This window comes from Daucus carota, chromosome 5, assembly GCF_001625215.2.
Source record: "Daucus carota subsp. sativus chromosome 5, DH1 v3.0, whole genome shotgun sequence".
NCBI classification, from domain to species: domain Eukaryota; kingdom Viridiplantae; phylum Streptophyta; class Magnoliopsida; order Apiales; family Apiaceae; genus Daucus; species Daucus carota.
The window spans coordinates 38,516,304-38,533,520 of record NC_030385.2 but is presented as its reverse complement, the minus strand read 5'-3'; the positions used below and the strand labels follow the sequence as shown (position 1 = coordinate 38,533,520).

Genomic DNA, 17,217 nt, shown 5'->3' with positions numbered 1-17,217 from the left:
TATGGACCTAATTGGAAATATCAAATTATCTTTATATATGATATTTTTTAAATTATTAATAATTTCAAAATCAGGACATCTCATTTTTGTGAAAGTGCTGATAAATGTTTTACATGGCCAATGATTTTTCTTTACTAAAATGTCAAACATTACCATCCACTGCTGGTGGTCTAGTCTGACTTATTAGTTTCAAATGTGGAGCTTCCTAATAAAGAAATGGGAGAAGCCGATGAAAATAATCTGCAAGAACAGGTATGACACTGTAAAAACTAAATCAATTTTTAATAGTCAAACTATTTATCTTTTATTGATTGACATAAATTAAATTTAATATAACTTAGAACAATACAAATAATTTAAATATTTTTCAAATAATCATGTTCATCTAAAATTTGTAATAAAAGGCCTCCAACATGAATTTATATAACCAAACACTCTCCCTGTAGAAATGTTCATTTATAATTTTAACACTTAGAGTATATTTGCTTTGTTATCAAATAAAATAATTAAGGTTCTATCCTCCTAATTAAAAGCGATGACCCATTGTTAAATTTTAATATTATAATTAAAAATGTATAAATTTTAAAGTATGTCCTATCTAATTTTATATCTGAAAATATAGTTCTAAAATTTAATTTTTAATTTGTTTTTCTTGAATGTCAATTTGTTTTTAAAAAAAATTCAATATAAGTTATACATGCATTAGGGTAGTAGTCCGTGTCATGGAGGGAGTACAATCCAACATTGGAGTTTTTTTTTTTTCCTTCTATTCTAGGACAAACATCGAACCATTTCAATGTCATATTGATTCATCAATGTCTACTATTTGTTTTTATATAATCAAATTACCGTGCCTATACTTATTATTATAATTATATATAATGGTATAATATAAAACAATTTTCATATATAAAATTAAGTATCTATTTGCCAAAAAAGATATATATATTTTTTATATTTTTAATGAAATAATGACTTATTTCATATATATAAAATAAATCAACTACTGGAATCTAATAATTTATATTTTATAGGGTCAATGTTGTACATGAATACGCACGCAAAACAGAAGTTCCCATGCCATGTGAAAAAATGAAACAATGTAAAAAATTCAAAGATCCACTGATTTGGAAGAAGTTGGAAAAGATGGGACAAGTAATTACAGATAAATTGAAACTTTCCTGTTATAGAAATTTTTGGAAGTATGAACATAGCACGCTACATATAATTCATGTCTTATCTTTGTACAAATTGAGTAATGTAAAAAACATGAAGCACCCACCTTAGGGGTAGGCCAGGCGAAATAAAATAGTATCCAGGAGGCATAGATTATGACTGAGAAGACACTCTTGAAATGATTTTGGTTTTGGGTCACAGTTGTTAGATACTCATCTACCATTCTGGATCTTACTTTTTAGGATTTTCTATGATTCAGTCCTTTTTGTTTTTCTTCAATTTTATTATGCTGATAAAATATTTTAAGAAATTGATGAATTATTTATAAATATTTAATTTCTCTTTAGTGAAAAAAAAATTTCTTACTAAATTTAGGGAAGTTTTTTAGAAATATAGAGGGGGCTGGGTTTTTAAGCCTTTATAAATCATGAGCAACTTCTTGTATCAGAGAAGACTGATTTTATTTTGAAATTTGATTTTACAAAAATATTTGGAACAACTTCAAAACATAATTTGTAATAGTTTATCATTATATTAATAATTTTTATATCTGATAAGTTGGTAAGATCAAAATTTTTCTATCCAATCACATAAATTAAAAATCACTCCTAACACTTTTTCTTAAGTTAATTAAAACAATACCATAATTTCTCACCTTTTCCCCAGAATACCTTTTGTTTAATAGGTACCTTCAAACATATGGTTTTGTAATTTAAGCATGAATTTTACTACGTGAATTGACTGTACCGGAACCGCAATGGCATTTATGGACCAAGGCAACATTTACTTGTATGATGGTTTAGCCGGTAAACTTGCTCCGTGAGAAGACGAGGTTTTAAAACCTCCCTCCATATATATATGTAGTACGGTAAAATACTAATTTTTCATATAATAACTAGTTTTTTACAACAACTATTTTTTTTTATAAGAAATCAATATCAGGTTCACACATAAATCTTTATTTCAAAACAATACGTAAATGTGTATCTTTTCATTTAAATAAAGAATTTGTTCTGAAAAACCCTATTTACCAAACATGTTCCATGTGAAATTAATCAATTTCAAATACCAGAAAAAGTGATAGTTGATGATCACATAATTAGTATGTGATGAAATTTTGAATCAGCTTGTTGAAAGTTATTGAATTACGTTTTCGGAAACTTAAAAGACTATGAGCTAGCCAACTCTTCCTTTAACCAAGTTCTTCACTATTTGAATACAGTGACGCAACCAGAGCAGGGCTAAGGGATGCTAGAGTCCCCCTAACCTCGAAAAATCAATGTATATTTTTTCCCCAGCCCCCGCTGAATTATTTATATCAATATAATTCAGGGTCTTAGAACGTGTCTAGGTGATACCTTATAACATGTCTTAAGTCATAATTTAAGGTATGATGACTTATTTCATTAGGACAACCTCTTTCGACCTTATTTATAAGACACCTCTCTCTCCTTGCTCTATACTATATTTTCTAATAAATTCTTATACATACTCTCTTTTTCTCTCAACTTTGGACTTGCTCGTAGTCTAAAGAGAAATTAACAAATACTCCATTCATCCCAATTTAGATGAGATTTTTACTCATTTCACACATATTAAGAAGTATCAAAAGAATGTTCTTTTTTCAATCTCTGCCCATATTTATTGTGTTGACTTTCTATAACATTAGCTAGATGATATATTGGAAATGACAAATAAGAAAGGGTATGAACGAAAGATTGTTGATAAATGTGCATTGAAAAAAAAGAGACTTAACTATTTCGGAATAAAAAATTTTCTCAAAAGGATCATCTAATTTGGGATGGAGGGAGTACATTCAAAAAGATACACTCATAAGTCATACGCACTCACTTGACAATCCCCTAACTCAAAATCTCACTATTATAAATTCATTCAGCCGCGAACCCGCGACAACCTACTCAACTGCGCTTTTGAATTTGAGCCCCCGTAGGATTTAGTCCTGGTTCCGCCACTGTTTGAATAAACTCATGCCAAACTAGCAAGAACACTAGCTTATAACCATGCAATACATAGACTGTTTAGAATTTAGTTTTTTGAAGATTATTTGTGTTTATGTTTTTGAAGCTCACTGATATGAGTAATGAAGATGGAGGTAAAGACGGAGGTGAAGGAACTGTAGTTTGTCAGTGTTCATATATTGCAGTAGCTCTCAGTCCATTCTTAGTGTTCATATCTTGCGGTGTATGCTTCCTCCCAAATGGTATATGATCAATACTGCAGATAAGCTGATAAGTTTTTTATTTCTACTTGTTTGACCTTAAAAAATACAGCATTGGTAACTCGGTGCGGTGGCATTGTACTGCACTACTAAATATAAAAGTAAATACTTATTTTTCAGATAAATCATAGGGGTGTTTGGCGGGGCTTAAAAGCCCGCCTTGTGGGTTTATAAGTTAGGAGCGTACATGTAAGAAGTCAAGAATGACTTATAAAAAGTTTTTTTTTTCACGACCTCTACTTCTTTTCCAAACACTTTAATCACTTGTAAGTCTTAACTTACTTCTCACTTGTATTTCACTTTTCCAAACACTTTAATCACTTGTAAGTCTTAACTTACTTCTCACTTGTATTTCACTTAAGTAAGAAGCACTTATTTTAAAGTCAGCCAAACGGCCTCATAATAAACACCTCTAAACTCCTTATCTTTTCTAAAAATAATTTTATTTCAAAGAAAAGGTTAAAATCAAGCAAACCTATATTAAAATATAAATAAATTCTATCCTTAATTCTAATAAAGTAAATTGTGTTTCCTAAAAAAAAAATAAAGTAAATTGTTTTCATTTTTCAAACTGAAAATATTCATTTTCTCATTATTTTATGTAGCAACTCGGATTTCTCGGCAATTATTTATTAGTTTGGTATTAATTCTTAAATAGGAGGAATAAAATTTTAAAATTTATTCTAATTTATTGATTTTCAAAAATGATTTTATGAGTTACTGCAATTATGTGAATATTAATATTTTACGTGCAAAATGTAAATTGATGCAATTATTTGGATTAATTGTGGTAACTGTTATATGTGCATTTTATTGTTTATTTTGTTCGAGCGGATAGATTATAAACTCTCATTTATTTTATTATTTTAGTAAATCGAGACTGTCTTTTCATTTTTAAAATCAACAGTATTTATTTCTACCCAAAGATTTTATCTGATACAAATTACCAAAATATTCTAAGTTTGGTATTTTTATATTTCTGTGGGTTCTAAAAGTATTTGATAGTTTTGCAAATGAGTATTTTTATTATTTTTAAATTAGTGAGAACTTCATCAGTAAATAATTGTAAAATTAGAGGGTGTCTAAAAATTATTATTTTTGTACTTTCTCTGTATTTCGGATTTTTAAATTTTTAGAAAATTTTACTTTTTTTTTTCGAAAATGTTTTGGTGCCCCTAAATTTAATAAAATGATTAAATTAGCATTTTTTTTTCAAATTGGGGGCTACAATTCTATTCATTCCGTACAAAACACACGAGCAGACAGGTAGAGGGGCTGTTTTTGTGTAATCAGGGGTATAGAGTTGATAGAAGTATGCAGGGGTGTGGGTTTTGTATAGGCTGTTATTCTGCGTCTGTGTGTTTTGGTGGGTTTGTGTAATTGATGTGTATGTGTAGCTATGGGTGTGTGTAACTGTAAATAGCTGAGTGTGTGCTTGTATGTATATAAACTGATTTATGCTTGTAATTGAAGGTTGATTGAATTTTTGAGATTGAGATGGTGTTTGTAATTGTATGATTGAATTGTGTGCTTAATTGATATTTGAATTGGTTGTTGTAGGTTGATTATAATTAGTACGCAAACTAGTAGTATAAGCGGATGACTTGGGTGCTTGAATTATGGGAATATATAACTGACTATTCAAGCTTTTGGATTTTAGATTTTGTGTAAATGTTTTCAGAATGGTGTTTTAAGAGTTTAAGTATTGGGCTAAAAATGTAGATTTACACATAATCGGTTAACTTTTAGGTTGCTGCTGATCTGTTTTGCAGTACAATTCTGGGCTCATAGAATCAAATTATATGCTTAATATATGTGTGGTTATGTGCTCCTCAGAGTCTAGTTTATGTGCGCGAAAGAATTGAATCGATTTGATTAGCGAGCTAGGAGATATGACCGTTTTAGTATGTTATGCGCTGCAAATTCTGGGCAGGTTTGTCCTGTTCCAGGCCCTGTTTTTCTGCTTTAAGCTTGAAGTTTCTTTGTGAAAATTTTACTGTAGTTTGGGATAATGTTTAGGTGTGTCTCATAAAAATTTCGTATTAAAAAGATATATTTTCAATTTATTAAAAATCATAGAGTGAAGGCTGTTTGAACTATTCGTTCTAGTTTTCTTTCTTTGTTAGTGCATAATATGAGGTTGTACTTGGGTACTTGGGTAATTGCATATAATTGATTATTACATTGATTGGCTCGGTTAACCTTGTATATCTAATCAAATGTGTTTTGCGTATAACAAATTAGCAATCTTGGTAAAAGATTTTATTATATGTTTACTGCAAGTCAAGGCAGATTTTATTATGTGTTTACTGCAAGTCAAGGCAGCTTTTTATATTAATAATTCATGTGACAGCAATAGTATTGGTAGATTGTTGGTATTAGTTTGAAGCAGGCGGATAGTCCAATAAATAGAGGATATGCTGCCGAAATTTCTTTAGAAATTAAGTGTATTATGTCTATAAATAGATATTTGATAGTTAGTAGCATTATATTATATTTGTATGGAATATGTATGTTTATTGATTATGTGGTTATTTGTTTGACTGATCCAGTGTATATATATTATTATGTGGATATCTATATATATTTTTGTTTACTATATATGGATATGCGAAGGGTAGTTAGTTGCAGATTCTAATAGCATTTAGAAGTAATTAGTTTCGTCTGATCCGACGATTGAAGTATTTGTCTTATTGACATACAGAGTTGACCAAGATGTGCATATAGAGGATGTCCAGAAGTAGTTGAATAGTATCGTGGAGCGAGGATGGAACAAACCAATAAAGCGAAGCTATGCTATGGATAGTCTGTTAAGTTCTGTCAGAAACTAAGCAGAAGGGAACAATTGTCAGTAGATAATATTATTAGAAATCTGAGAAGCAGGAGTTAAGACAAGTACTTCTATCTTTCTCTTGCAGTTAACAACAAGTATTTCTATTCTCAACTTGTACATATACTGCAAGCAAATCTACTGGTCTCTTATATTTAAAGAGAAATTTTCTTATCATTCTCTTATATTCAAAAAGCAAGTTCCCAGTTTATTCTATTTATTCAAGAATGATTTTGAGATTTTTTGGAATTCTTTATTGATAAATGTATTCCATGGTTTACTTTGTCCTAGTGGCAATTGGTTATTTTGTTCAATATTCTCTTGATATTATATCTTTATGAGAATGTTGAGCATAGCCAATTATATATATGATTTCAAACTTGGTTAACAGTGAAATGTGGTATACAGAGTATCACTCTACAGGTTTTGATTTAAAAAGGTTGGATGCCTTTTGGGTTTAGTAACATGAAAATGATGCTAAATATTTCGAATATAGAAGTATTATTTATAAAACTGTTAACCAATCGGAATTCATTTGCTGGACCGTGGTGCCGGTCGTGGTTACATGTTACATTATTTTAAGGCCAATGTGTGCCTTGGGCCCCTTTTTTCTTGGGATAGGTAGCGCCCTGTCCCGGTGCTTGATGCTCGGCTGATCACCGTGTCAACACCACGCACCGTAGGCGAATGATTTTTCACAGAATAGTTTTAAATGCTATTATTCTCTTGTAATTGCCATACTTTTAAAATATGACTGTTGTTCTCTATGGTTGAAAATACCTGGCTAGTTACATACATCTGATATAATTTAAATTTTCTCTCATTTATTATATTTGTTCCTTTATATACTTGCTGAGCATGTTTGGCTCACTCTTGCTATTCTTTTTAACCCTTTCAGCTAGGAATTAAGATGATTCGCTTGTTAAGCTGCGCGTAAGAATCTTTCTAGGCAGGATTGCAAGGGACCAAGTTTCAGCTTGATAATCAGGTAAAGTACATTGGAAGATACCCAGGAAACTAGTTGTGATTAGAATGGTAAAATTTTATATCAGTTGTATAATAGATTTATTTATCAGTTATTCTTCTTATCGAGGTTTAACTGATAATGTAGTTTAAGTTGTAATAAGATTAGAAGTTGTGGTTTCTGATTTCAGTGCTGTAACCTATTAGCGATCCTGTTTTTAGGGGGTCAAAGTGATTTTGGTTTAAATCTCTTTTAAAATGTATAGATTTTTAAATATCTGTTTTACCTTTTTCCGCAAATACAGGTTTTTAAAAGATTTTTATGATAGTGGCACCAAATCCAGACCCCCGGATTTGTGGGATGTCACATTTTATATTAATTAATTTTTTTATTGATGTCATAAAATTAAACGTGTCATTTCAATTTAAAAAATTCAAAATATATATTTCTAATGTCAATACTCCCTTGATCTCAAATTGAGTTGGACAACGTTTTTTTGCGCTTATTTTAATGTATTCCGAAAAAAATTGTAAATAATATTTCTCTTTATTTTTATTATTAAAACAAAATCTTATACCATAATACAACATAATAAAAATAAAAAAAATATTATTTTTTATACCCTATATGCATCGAGAGTTGAAACGACATCGGAGGGCTTTGTATCCCAGCGGAACTTTGAGTCGGGCTTTCTTTCCGTACGGGCTCAAAGAATTAAGTTGCTACTGGGCTGGACTGCAATATACCTATGTATTACAGTACCCATTTTTTATCGATGACACTCAATTAATTTGAATCCTTTCTCAGCTGAAAAACAAGTAAAATTATTGTCTCCGCCGTTGACGATGGCTGATGTTGCCGGAAGTTCTTCAGCTCCGGCGAAGAATGACAAGCCAGTTTTTGTGAGGGTTAAGCGCAAGGCGTTTCAGTCACCACTCGATGCTTTTTGTATGTTATAAGTATATGTACTCAAGATTGTGCCTTTTATTAAGTTTAATTACTTCAACAAGTTTAATTTGTATTTTTCTGGGCAGGGCTTGAAATTAATGACAGACCCATGAAACGCCCGTTGATTGATTTTGAGAAGCTGTCTTTGTCTCAGTCATCCACAAAAGGTGTGATTTTACCCATTCAAGAATCTAAAATTTGTGCATTTTTGTGAGAATGTGCATGTCTGTTCTGCGTGTGTTGTGTTTGTTGTGCTATGATGATTGACGGGTCACCTGAAAATTGATTTCGATTACAATATATATTACACAGTAGATGAGTGCCCTAACTTATCTCTCAGTTGAAAATATAGCTAAGGGAGCCAACTTTGGGTAACCTATGTAATTAAGGCCTTCATATGTAAATTTTCTCTATATAACGGAGACCATAGAACATATAGTAGTGATACATTGTATTATTTGTTGAAGCCTGAAGGTCATACTTAGGGGGCGTTTGCATCGTGGGTGGGAATGGGAATCGAAAATGGGAATGGGTATCCCAAGGGAGTGTAAAGAAAGGAATGATTTATCTCCAAATGGGATTGGGGTTCCCATTGCATGTCAAAAAATTGCTAATCCAAACACCAACACATGGGTTTGAGGTTCCGATTCCTGTTAACTGGGATCATTAACCATGAACCAAACGCCTCCTAGTAGACACTATCATCCCGGCCTTCAATACGTTTGCATTTTTTTGTAGTTGTTTAAGGGTTCTTGTAGTGGAGTATATGTGAAGGCCATTATGTCTGTGTATTTGTGTGGTATGATTGTACCAAATTGTTGCATAGTTGACTAGTAGAATATTACTGTGTTGTTGTTGGAACATTTATGTTTGCTTCTATATGTAAAATGGGTTTTTATAGGTATAAAGTTGGATTTTAAGATACTGATATACATTTTTAATTTGTGCAGTAGCAGAGGTGAAGACCAAGAAGATCTTTGTACAGCATATTGAAACACTTAGCGATTCTGAGGTGAAGGTTGATGTGCTGCGGTCATTTGTGGTAAGTGTGATGTATGTCTGCTCAGATGTATACATTGTTTGTAGCTTCAGCTAGGTAGACTTCATGTGTGCTGCTTTTGCGGGGTTTACTACTATATTGTAAGCACCTTTGGTGTTATACGCTTCTGCAATATGTATGCTTGTATTGACCTCGAGGATAAACTGGATTTTAGGCCTCAGAGCTTACAGAAAACACAACAGTTCTGTTTTAAGAAGTGATTTGACTTTCACAAATATTCTGCCAGTGTTCTAACTAGCTACTCTTCTTAAGCAGCCTGACGCATTGAACATTGCGGACTCTGTTAATAACAGTGAAGAAAAGAGACGCACATTCAAAACAGAGAATGTAAGGTTCTCTTAACCTTTTTCTTCTGGTGCATGTCTCTTGGCCTTGTACTGTATGCATTGATTGGAAAGGATGCTATATGAGCAATTTGTGCAATTTTGCAGCAGTATACTCCACACACACACACACATATATGTGGAGTATATGTACATATATATACATAAATTTTAGCTTTATATTTATGATTATTTCAATTACCTTTAAAGTATGGTTGATAAATTGGCTATTTTTGAGAGTTTAGTATCACAAAAATGAAGTTTGTTGCTAAGTCATGAGAACTTGTTTAAGATGAATCTGGCTTAAATTTGGTTCAGTGGAGATTGGAAGTGTCTCTCTAATCGCTTTCACCTACTTAGTGTAAATGGAAACATATATTTAAGTTTGCAGTACAATGATAATACCCTAATATTCTCGACCATGTGAAATTAACTGTATGTGATATTGGATATTAAGCAGAAATGTGATTGATTTGCAATCATGCTGTTGAATTAGCCTGTGAAAGGAATCTAATATGTTGCTAGTAAATATCTTAGAAATGATAACCAAAATGTATGGATAAGTAACTATATCTTGTTATTGCAGATCATGATTAATGCATGTTGACCTGGTTACTGTTTTGATGCCATCCCTTCAATCTCTGATTGTTATGCCATAATGATTATAGCCTAAGAGAGGGCATTGTCCCTTTTATTATGTAATGTTTGCAGAAACATGAGCAGCTACTTGGAAAAGCTAAGAAGGAGCATGAGGTATACATATCTTTCTTTTGATGCAATTATGATGCTCTGGTTTGTTTATGTGTCTTTGACCTGATTAACCAAGCCAAGCACAAACAAGTTGTTGTCCATTTATAACCTGAGCTTGAGAAATTGTGGGGATTTTACTTCTTGAGTTCTATTGAATTAGCTGTGATAAGGGGCCAAATTTACAAAAGTTGGTGAGACTTGTTTAACTCTGATTTTAGTCTTAGTTCGAACAAATTAAATTTTGTTTATTGGATCAGTCAGTTTTGGTGTGGCTCTTCACACCATGTTTGGTCTCTTTGTTTATAGTATATTAGGCCCTGGAATATAGATAACTTCCATTAGTGAAGGGCAACACGTGTCATAACAGGATTTTCAGTATTCAACTTATATAAGAGGTAATCTTTGTTCTGTGCTTACCTCCGTGCAATCTTATCCTTAGATTTTCTCAAAAAGTGCTCGTTTTGAGCAAGTCTGGAGAAAACGAAAAGGGACAAAAGAGGCAAATCATGATGAAGCACTTGAGGAGATGTGTCATCTGTATGATGTTGTACGTGTTGATGTTCCAGAAACAACTCATGAAGAGAAAGAGTACAGGCAAATATTAATATTTATGTAATATTAGTGTTATTTGATGCTTCTTGGCATTTTGCTGATACTGATTGGATTTCTTTAAGTTTGTTGCAGAAATGCAGAAATGGAAGATGAGGATTATATGACGTTGTCCTCTTTTCTGCCCCTGTTAAGAGAGTGCATCCCTGATGCTGCTGCAGAACTTGAATCTGAGATCGATAATCACATTTTCAAATCGGGTAACATAAAACTCTGCAAAGTGCTTTAATTCCACTGTTGTTCTCAAAAGTTAATATTGAAAAAAGGAAATTTTTTTCTTTGGTTTCCTACTTGTAGCCAGATTTATTTTAAATATATAGTATCTTAATATACCTATTTTATGATTAGCGTCATCAAAAAGCTTGTGGCTTTGTAAAATTGCCGAAATGCATTCCTAATAACTAGCCTTGGTAGAAGTCTATTTTTAAATTTCTTATTTCGTTATTGTCTTAAATGGTATTTTGGAATTTTGCACCTCTCCTGGGAATAACAACGTTTTTTCTAACAATATGGAGTTATTGTGTTCTGGTAATTGTCCATGGTGGCCTAAAAATTTTAGTCTTTCTGGTTATTGCAATTGCAGCAGGTAAAGATGACTATGTATATGATTTGTATGCTGTGAAGGACGATACAAGTATGATGTTGGAAGATGCCTTAAATCCATTTCCTTTGTGAGTTCTATAATCATGTAATCTATTTTCTGGCTCTACCTCTGTTTTCTGTCATATTGCTGACCATGCTCTTGTGTATTAGGGTACAAGTGGATGATAACAATGATGATTTTTATGATGGCCCTGATGACATAGAAAACGAAAGTGATGATTCAAATGGTATTTGCTTACTATATAAATACATTTTTTTGTGATGATAAAGTCTGCCATTATTTAAATGCTTATAGACGGTGTAATATCTAACCGTCATGAATTACGACTATCATTAAGGTAAATGCTGTCCATTGAGGATATACATAAATAAAAGACTTCTTGAAGTACCATGTGTGTGCCTGCACATGCTCTTTACGCACTTTCATGTGCTTTGGAACCATGTGTGTGCCTGCGCGTTCAGTTCACTATCAATTGATTTTTTGATGTGCAAAACTTGACTTCTTTGCAATATGTTGAGAAAGCTTATTTATGTATTTCGGTTGTTTGTAAATCATAGCGGAAGATAATGCCAGAACCGACTACCCGGATGAGGAGACATCCAGCAATGAGGAAACTCAAAGCGAAAATTCTGATGACATATCAGAGGATGATGAAAAGTCTGTTAGCGATGATGAAGCTTTGCAACCTGAAAAATCAGACAAAGATGTTTTCTTTGAAGAAGGATCAGGACAAGAGGATTGCTTCGAGTATGACAGCTATGATGATGATGGTGATTACAACTATCACGAGGATGATGAGTTTAAGTAGCTCTGGGCTTGTGCTTGCTGAACATAGTATGTGGAGTATTATGAAAATATCTAACTCTTTTATGTAATTAGGTTAAGTAGCCTTGACTTTCCTAAAACTTGTTATCAGACATAATATTATATCGTTATGCTTGTGAGGAGTTCCACTTTAAATTTTCCAGAATTTATATATCTTTCTGTTATTATTTAGCTTCAACAGTGTTGGTTACTAAGGCTGACTTATTGTGATGATTTGATTAAACAACCAGGAATTGAGGTTGTTTCATCACCCAGGTAAATGGCAAATAAAGACATGTTCTCATTTACTTTTATTTTTGAATCTTATATGAACCGTGACAGTTTCTGGTGCAGCAAGGACTACGGTCTACAAATTAGCCTTCCCAATTGATTATGGTTCCGCATATTCTGCAATTATGTACGAGCTGGTTTTTAGAATAATGTGTCATTATGTAGTGCAATCAAGAATGGGCGACAATTTTTGGTTTCGGTCATTTTTATTTTCGTAAATATGAAAATAATTCAAATTTTGGGTCGGTTTTTAGTATTTCACAAGTATCTGACATATAACAATATACTGAAATTGCTATTTAAAACTTTTTCTTCATTCCTGACTTCCTGTACCGAAAATATAATCTAAATAAAACATATGGAGTATGTCCCATCCGAAAGTACGTGATTTATCTAGAAATCCCACTTAACTAAGAACAGTCTTGAGAAAAACCTTGCATGATGAGGTGGTCAAAATCGTAATTTTCTTTCGACACGGGATAACACAATTCCTAAGAGGCATATATATCTACCTCGTGGTCCAATACTCCAATTGGTACAATTTTAAAGTTTATGGTTGTGTGCTTTAAACTTTAGCACCCAATTTATCTTTGCTCCCATTCATTTATGATTATTGGCACTATGTAGTGCACAACCTGACCCAGAGCTAGAACTTGCTACCACCTGGCTACCTCCAGGGCTGAGCAAAAAAAACCGAAAAACCGAAACCGAGCCGAAAAACCACACCGAAAAAAACCGAAATCGACAAAAATCGAAAAAAACCGTAGCTCAACCGAACCGACGGTTAACCATACCGTAATAGTGCTCATCTACTTCATTTCGATTATATTAATAAGTATTTATATTTTAAATATTTTCTTTCTTATTTATTTTGGTAAAATACGTACTAATGAATAATATTTAATTAGTGATTATACCTTATTTTTTATTAAAAATTTTTTTGAGTTGATTATTAAATTTGTGTAATATTTTTTATTATAAAAAACCGAAAAAAACCGTAACCAAACCGACGGTTAACCGAACCGAAAAAAACCGTTTGAAACGGTTCGGTAACGATTTTAAGGTAGAAACCGAACCGAACCGACATGTACGGTTCGGTAACGGTTTTAACTAAAAACCGAGCCGAACCGACCCGTGCACACCCCTACTCTGTATCATTGCTACCATTGTAATCCCATTATATTGTGGGTGAAGGAACAAAAATAACCTACTGTCTCTTTCTCTGGACCATGAAAGAACTCTTTAGCCATTGTTATTGCTCAAGTTAAAAAAAAAAATTAGTAATAAATTTCTAGTCAAGAAAATGTCATTGCTCAAGATATCTACTTAAATGGAGGATTCGTGCAAGAAAAGTGGCAACTTATCCAAACAAACTATTTCTTGTCAAGTTGACATTGGTTTAAAAAGTTACTTGAAAGAAGAAACCTAATCCATACATGTTACCACAAAAATTAATATATATAATAGTAAAGTCTGTGGAGTAGGTGCAGATCATACTTAAAGAGCAATCTAGCTAGTGGAATGTCATTGCATTCGTATTCTGATCAATTCTTGCAAATCAAACAAGACCTCGAGCGTGTTTTGGCCAGGCCTTGGTGTCCGGGATTTAAATCATTTTTGATTTTTGTATAATAAATTAGAAGTCGGTTTAAATTTAGTCATAATTTTAAATCTGTCCAAACGGCTCCTTATTGTTTAGTACTAGATGCCAACCTTCTTGAAACTAATCAATATCCTGTTTTAGACTTGAAATTAAGCGAGATCCTCGATTATGTACTGCTGAAACCATGTATTAAGATTTAAGAGTGATGGTTGCTGCATTAGTAAAACCAACAAGATTCTCAAGTACTCTTACCATGCAATATGCTTCAAACAGGATTTACAACAATGTACTTAGCCATAAAACTGAATATATCTTTTTTGCCCTGGATATTTGGTAAATGCTTAAGTCATGCCTACATTATTCTTGCATGTTGCTCGTAGCCTAGTGAAATTCAATGATTAATTTGACCTTTGTATGGAGTAACATATAGTCAAGCTTCCATGGTGCAAGATGGTACTTATCTAGTTGTTTCCAACACTATATTGACATAGTGGGATGGGGCCAGAGTTTTGGATAAATTCAAGTAACATTTGCTTGCTGCAGTATATATGAATATGATTAAGTGCTAGCTACCACATCCTTCATCCTTGATCAAAAATAGTAAACTCCCTAGATTCTTAACACATTCACATATAGCCTTTTATCTGTAGATGGCCACTCCACCATTGATTCATAAGAAAGATGTTGTGCTGGTGAAACCTGCAGAACCAACCCCTTCTGAAGTTCTTTCTTTGTCTACAATAGACAATGATCCAAACATTGAGCTACTTTGTCAAACTGTCTACGTATACAAGACGAATAACATCAGTGATCTGGAACCAGCTTTAGTCATCAGAGATGCCCTTGCCAAGGCTTTGGTTTACTACTATCCCTTGGCTGGGAAGCTTAAACGTGAGAATGGGAAACTCAGAATCACTTGCAATGCAGATGGCGTGCCTTTTCTTGAGGCATATGCTGATTGTGAACTTTCTTCTCTTCACTATTTAGATGGGATTGACACTGAAATGGCCAGAGTATTAGCCTTTGATTGGCCTAGTGAAAGTGAATGTGGTTATCACCCTTTAGTTTTGAGGGTGACCAAATTTGCTTGCGGTGGTTTTACTATTGGGATGGGCTTATCACACTCAGTATGTGACGGATATGGTGCAGCTCAATTCTACAAGGCGATGGCTGAGCTAGCAAGTGGAAAGAATGAGCCAACGGTGAAGCCTGTGTGGGAGAGGGAAAGGCTAGTAGGGGCAGCAAGTAAAGTTCCTATTTTGCCTCCAGTCGACATGTCTACATTGGCAAGTTCACCATATTTGCCTTGTACTGTTGTTGCACATGAATGTTTCTATATAACTGGAGAAAGTATTGAAAGACTGAGGAAGAGTTTATTGAGTGAATTGGAGGAAACAGAGACTACAAACTTCACCACTGTCGAAATTCTGGGAGCCTATGTCTGGAGGTCAAAGTCCAGAGCTTTGCAACTAAGTCCTGATGGAAAAACCATGTTTTGCATGGCAATGAGCATAAGAAATGTTCTGAATCCACCCCTGAATCCTGGATATTACGGAAATGCTTTCTTATCTTCCTCTCATTTAGCGCTGACAGTAAGAGACTTGAATGAATTTCCTCTCTCTAGAGTTGCTAAACTGATCAAAGAGAGCAAGAAAGTATTGACTTCAAGCACTGATTTTGTTCCAAAGACCCTGGACATATTAGAAACAATAATACAACAAAATGTGAAGGCTGAGATCAGCAATGGTGCATCCGTCGTACTAACAGATTGGAGACAATTAGGATTGCTGGAAGAGGTGGATTTTGGATGGAAGGAAATGGTGAACATGGTACCATTACCAGGGAACAATTTCTTTATAGATTTGTGTATGTTTTTACCTCCTTGCAAAGTGGATTCTTCTGTGAAAGCAAAAGGTGGTGTGAGGGTACTCGTTACACTCCCTAAAGCTGCGATGCCCAAAATGAAGGAGGAAATGGAATGGCTTAACCAGCTAGGGGTTGATCACATTCATATCCAATCAAAACCATGATTCATGCATTGTTTACATCAAGTATGTGCTCGATCACCCAACTTCTAGTCAGAAACTTTGGCAACCAGCTCTAAAGTCTTGTTTTTACTAATTGTATTGAGAACAGTATTGCGCTTACAATATTGTTGAGATGTGTGTATCCTTACTTTCTGTGTGTTTGTGTAATAGATTTGTATCTAGTCCAAGGGTGTGTGTTCAGAGAAGCTGGTTTAACATGCATGCAAGTCTTTGATTTCTCAGGCGGATTTGCAATAATTTCTTAGTTTACTACTTACTGGATTCACTAGACCCTGATTTAAATGACCTGATCTTCAGAAACATGCATGATGCATGATGATAAGATGAGTAACTATCAGAAAACTGAAAAACAACACGGAATCATAGTGATTAGTGAGTGCTTCATAAAGTTTAGTGCAGCCATCATTTCGGATGTTTTCATACTTATCTATCTTCCTTCTTGAGTTCCTGTATATCGATCTGCAGTAGAGTGCTCAAATGCTGCATGTCAAGTGTGAGCACCTTGTGCCGGCGCAAATTAAACATCTATATGAATATATGCACACACGTAGCACATGCACTACACAAAGCACGATTTTTTAAACTCACAATCACATCTTAGAATCATTACTGTCGAGAATGGGATTATATGTTACATAAACTAGGATTATCCATGATCATTTTTGGTATCGTTAAAGATTACGTGTGATGATGAGTGCTATTTATACATCATTGATGGCTTTCGAGGCCACTAATAATCTGTTTTCATGCATCAGCCATCGGGCACTATATATACGAGACTCTGACTCAGAGTCTCTGAGTAGTGACTACTGTCTATAAAAGTATGTGTAAATTGTGTTCATTATGATACAATATTTGTTTCTCTCGGATTCTTAAATCAGTACACAAAATTGAGAAACTTTTGTAAATAATAAAAATTTGCCAAAACATATACGGGTGTGTCTATGAATACACATTAACAATTATTT

General features: G+C 33.4%; 2 protein-coding genes across 5 annotated transcripts; both read left to right on the top strand.

The window, feature by feature from the left end:
• Window positions 1–4,716: 4,716 nt before the first annotated feature.
• LOC108220293 (RNA-directed DNA methylation 4) lies at window positions 4,717–12,499 on the top strand. Of its 4 annotated transcripts, XM_064094390.1 has the most exons (13): window positions 4,717–4,781; window positions 6,120–6,310; window positions 7,144–7,233; window positions 8,017–8,157; window positions 8,244–8,324; window positions 9,108–9,199; window positions 9,473–9,544; window positions 10,252–10,293; window positions 10,730–10,884; window positions 10,975–11,099; window positions 11,483–11,570; window positions 11,653–11,729; window positions 12,061–12,499. In XM_064094390.1, exons 4-13 carry the CDS (start codon window positions 8,055–8,057, stop codon window positions 12,309–12,311), a joined length of 1,086 nt encoding a protein of 361 aa, XP_063950460.1. In that variant the 5' UTR covers window positions 4,717–4,781; window positions 6,120–6,310; window positions 7,144–7,233; window positions 8,017–8,054; the 3' UTR covers window positions 12,312–12,499. The 4 variants fall into 4 exon arrangements, with proteins under 4 accessions (XP_063950460.1, XP_063950459.1, XP_017249513.1 ...); XM_064094389.1 differs by lacking the exon at window positions 4,717–4,781 and having other exon boundaries at window positions 6,092–6,310; XM_017394024.2 differs by lacking the exons at window positions 4,717–4,781; window positions 6,120–6,310; window positions 7,144–7,233 and having other exon boundaries at window positions 7,861–8,157.
• Window positions 12,500–14,672: 2,173 nt separating this feature from the next.
• LOC108221032 (spermidine coumaroyl-CoA acyltransferase) lies at window positions 14,673–16,434 on the top strand. Its single transcript, XM_017394931.2, has one exon. The coding sequence runs from the start codon at window positions 14,852–14,854 to the stop codon at window positions 16,229–16,231; it is 1,380 nt and encodes a 459-aa protein (XP_017250420.1). The 5' UTR covers window positions 14,673–14,851; the 3' UTR covers window positions 16,232–16,434.
• The last annotated feature ends 783 nt before the right edge of the window (window positions 16,435–17,217 follow it).

Excerpts from the sequence above, each read along its gene's own strand:
- LOC108220293 (XM_064094390.1), top strand. The coding sequence starts at position 8,055 with ATGGCTGATGTTGCCGGAAGTTCTTCAGCTCCGGCGAAGAATGACAAG. Across the intron at positions 8,158-8,243 it reads GTCACCACTCGATGCTTTTT|GGCTTGAAATTAATGACAGA; the intron begins GTATGTTATAAG and ends TTTTCTGGGCAG. Across the intron at positions 9,200-9,472 it reads ATGTGCTGCGGTCATTTGTG|CCTGACGCATTGAACATTGC; the intron begins GTAAGTGTGATG and ends CTTCTTAAGCAG.
- LOC108221032 (XM_017394931.2), top strand. The coding sequence starts at position 14,852 with ATGGCCACTCCACCATTGATTCATAAGAAAGATGTTGTGCTGGTGAAA.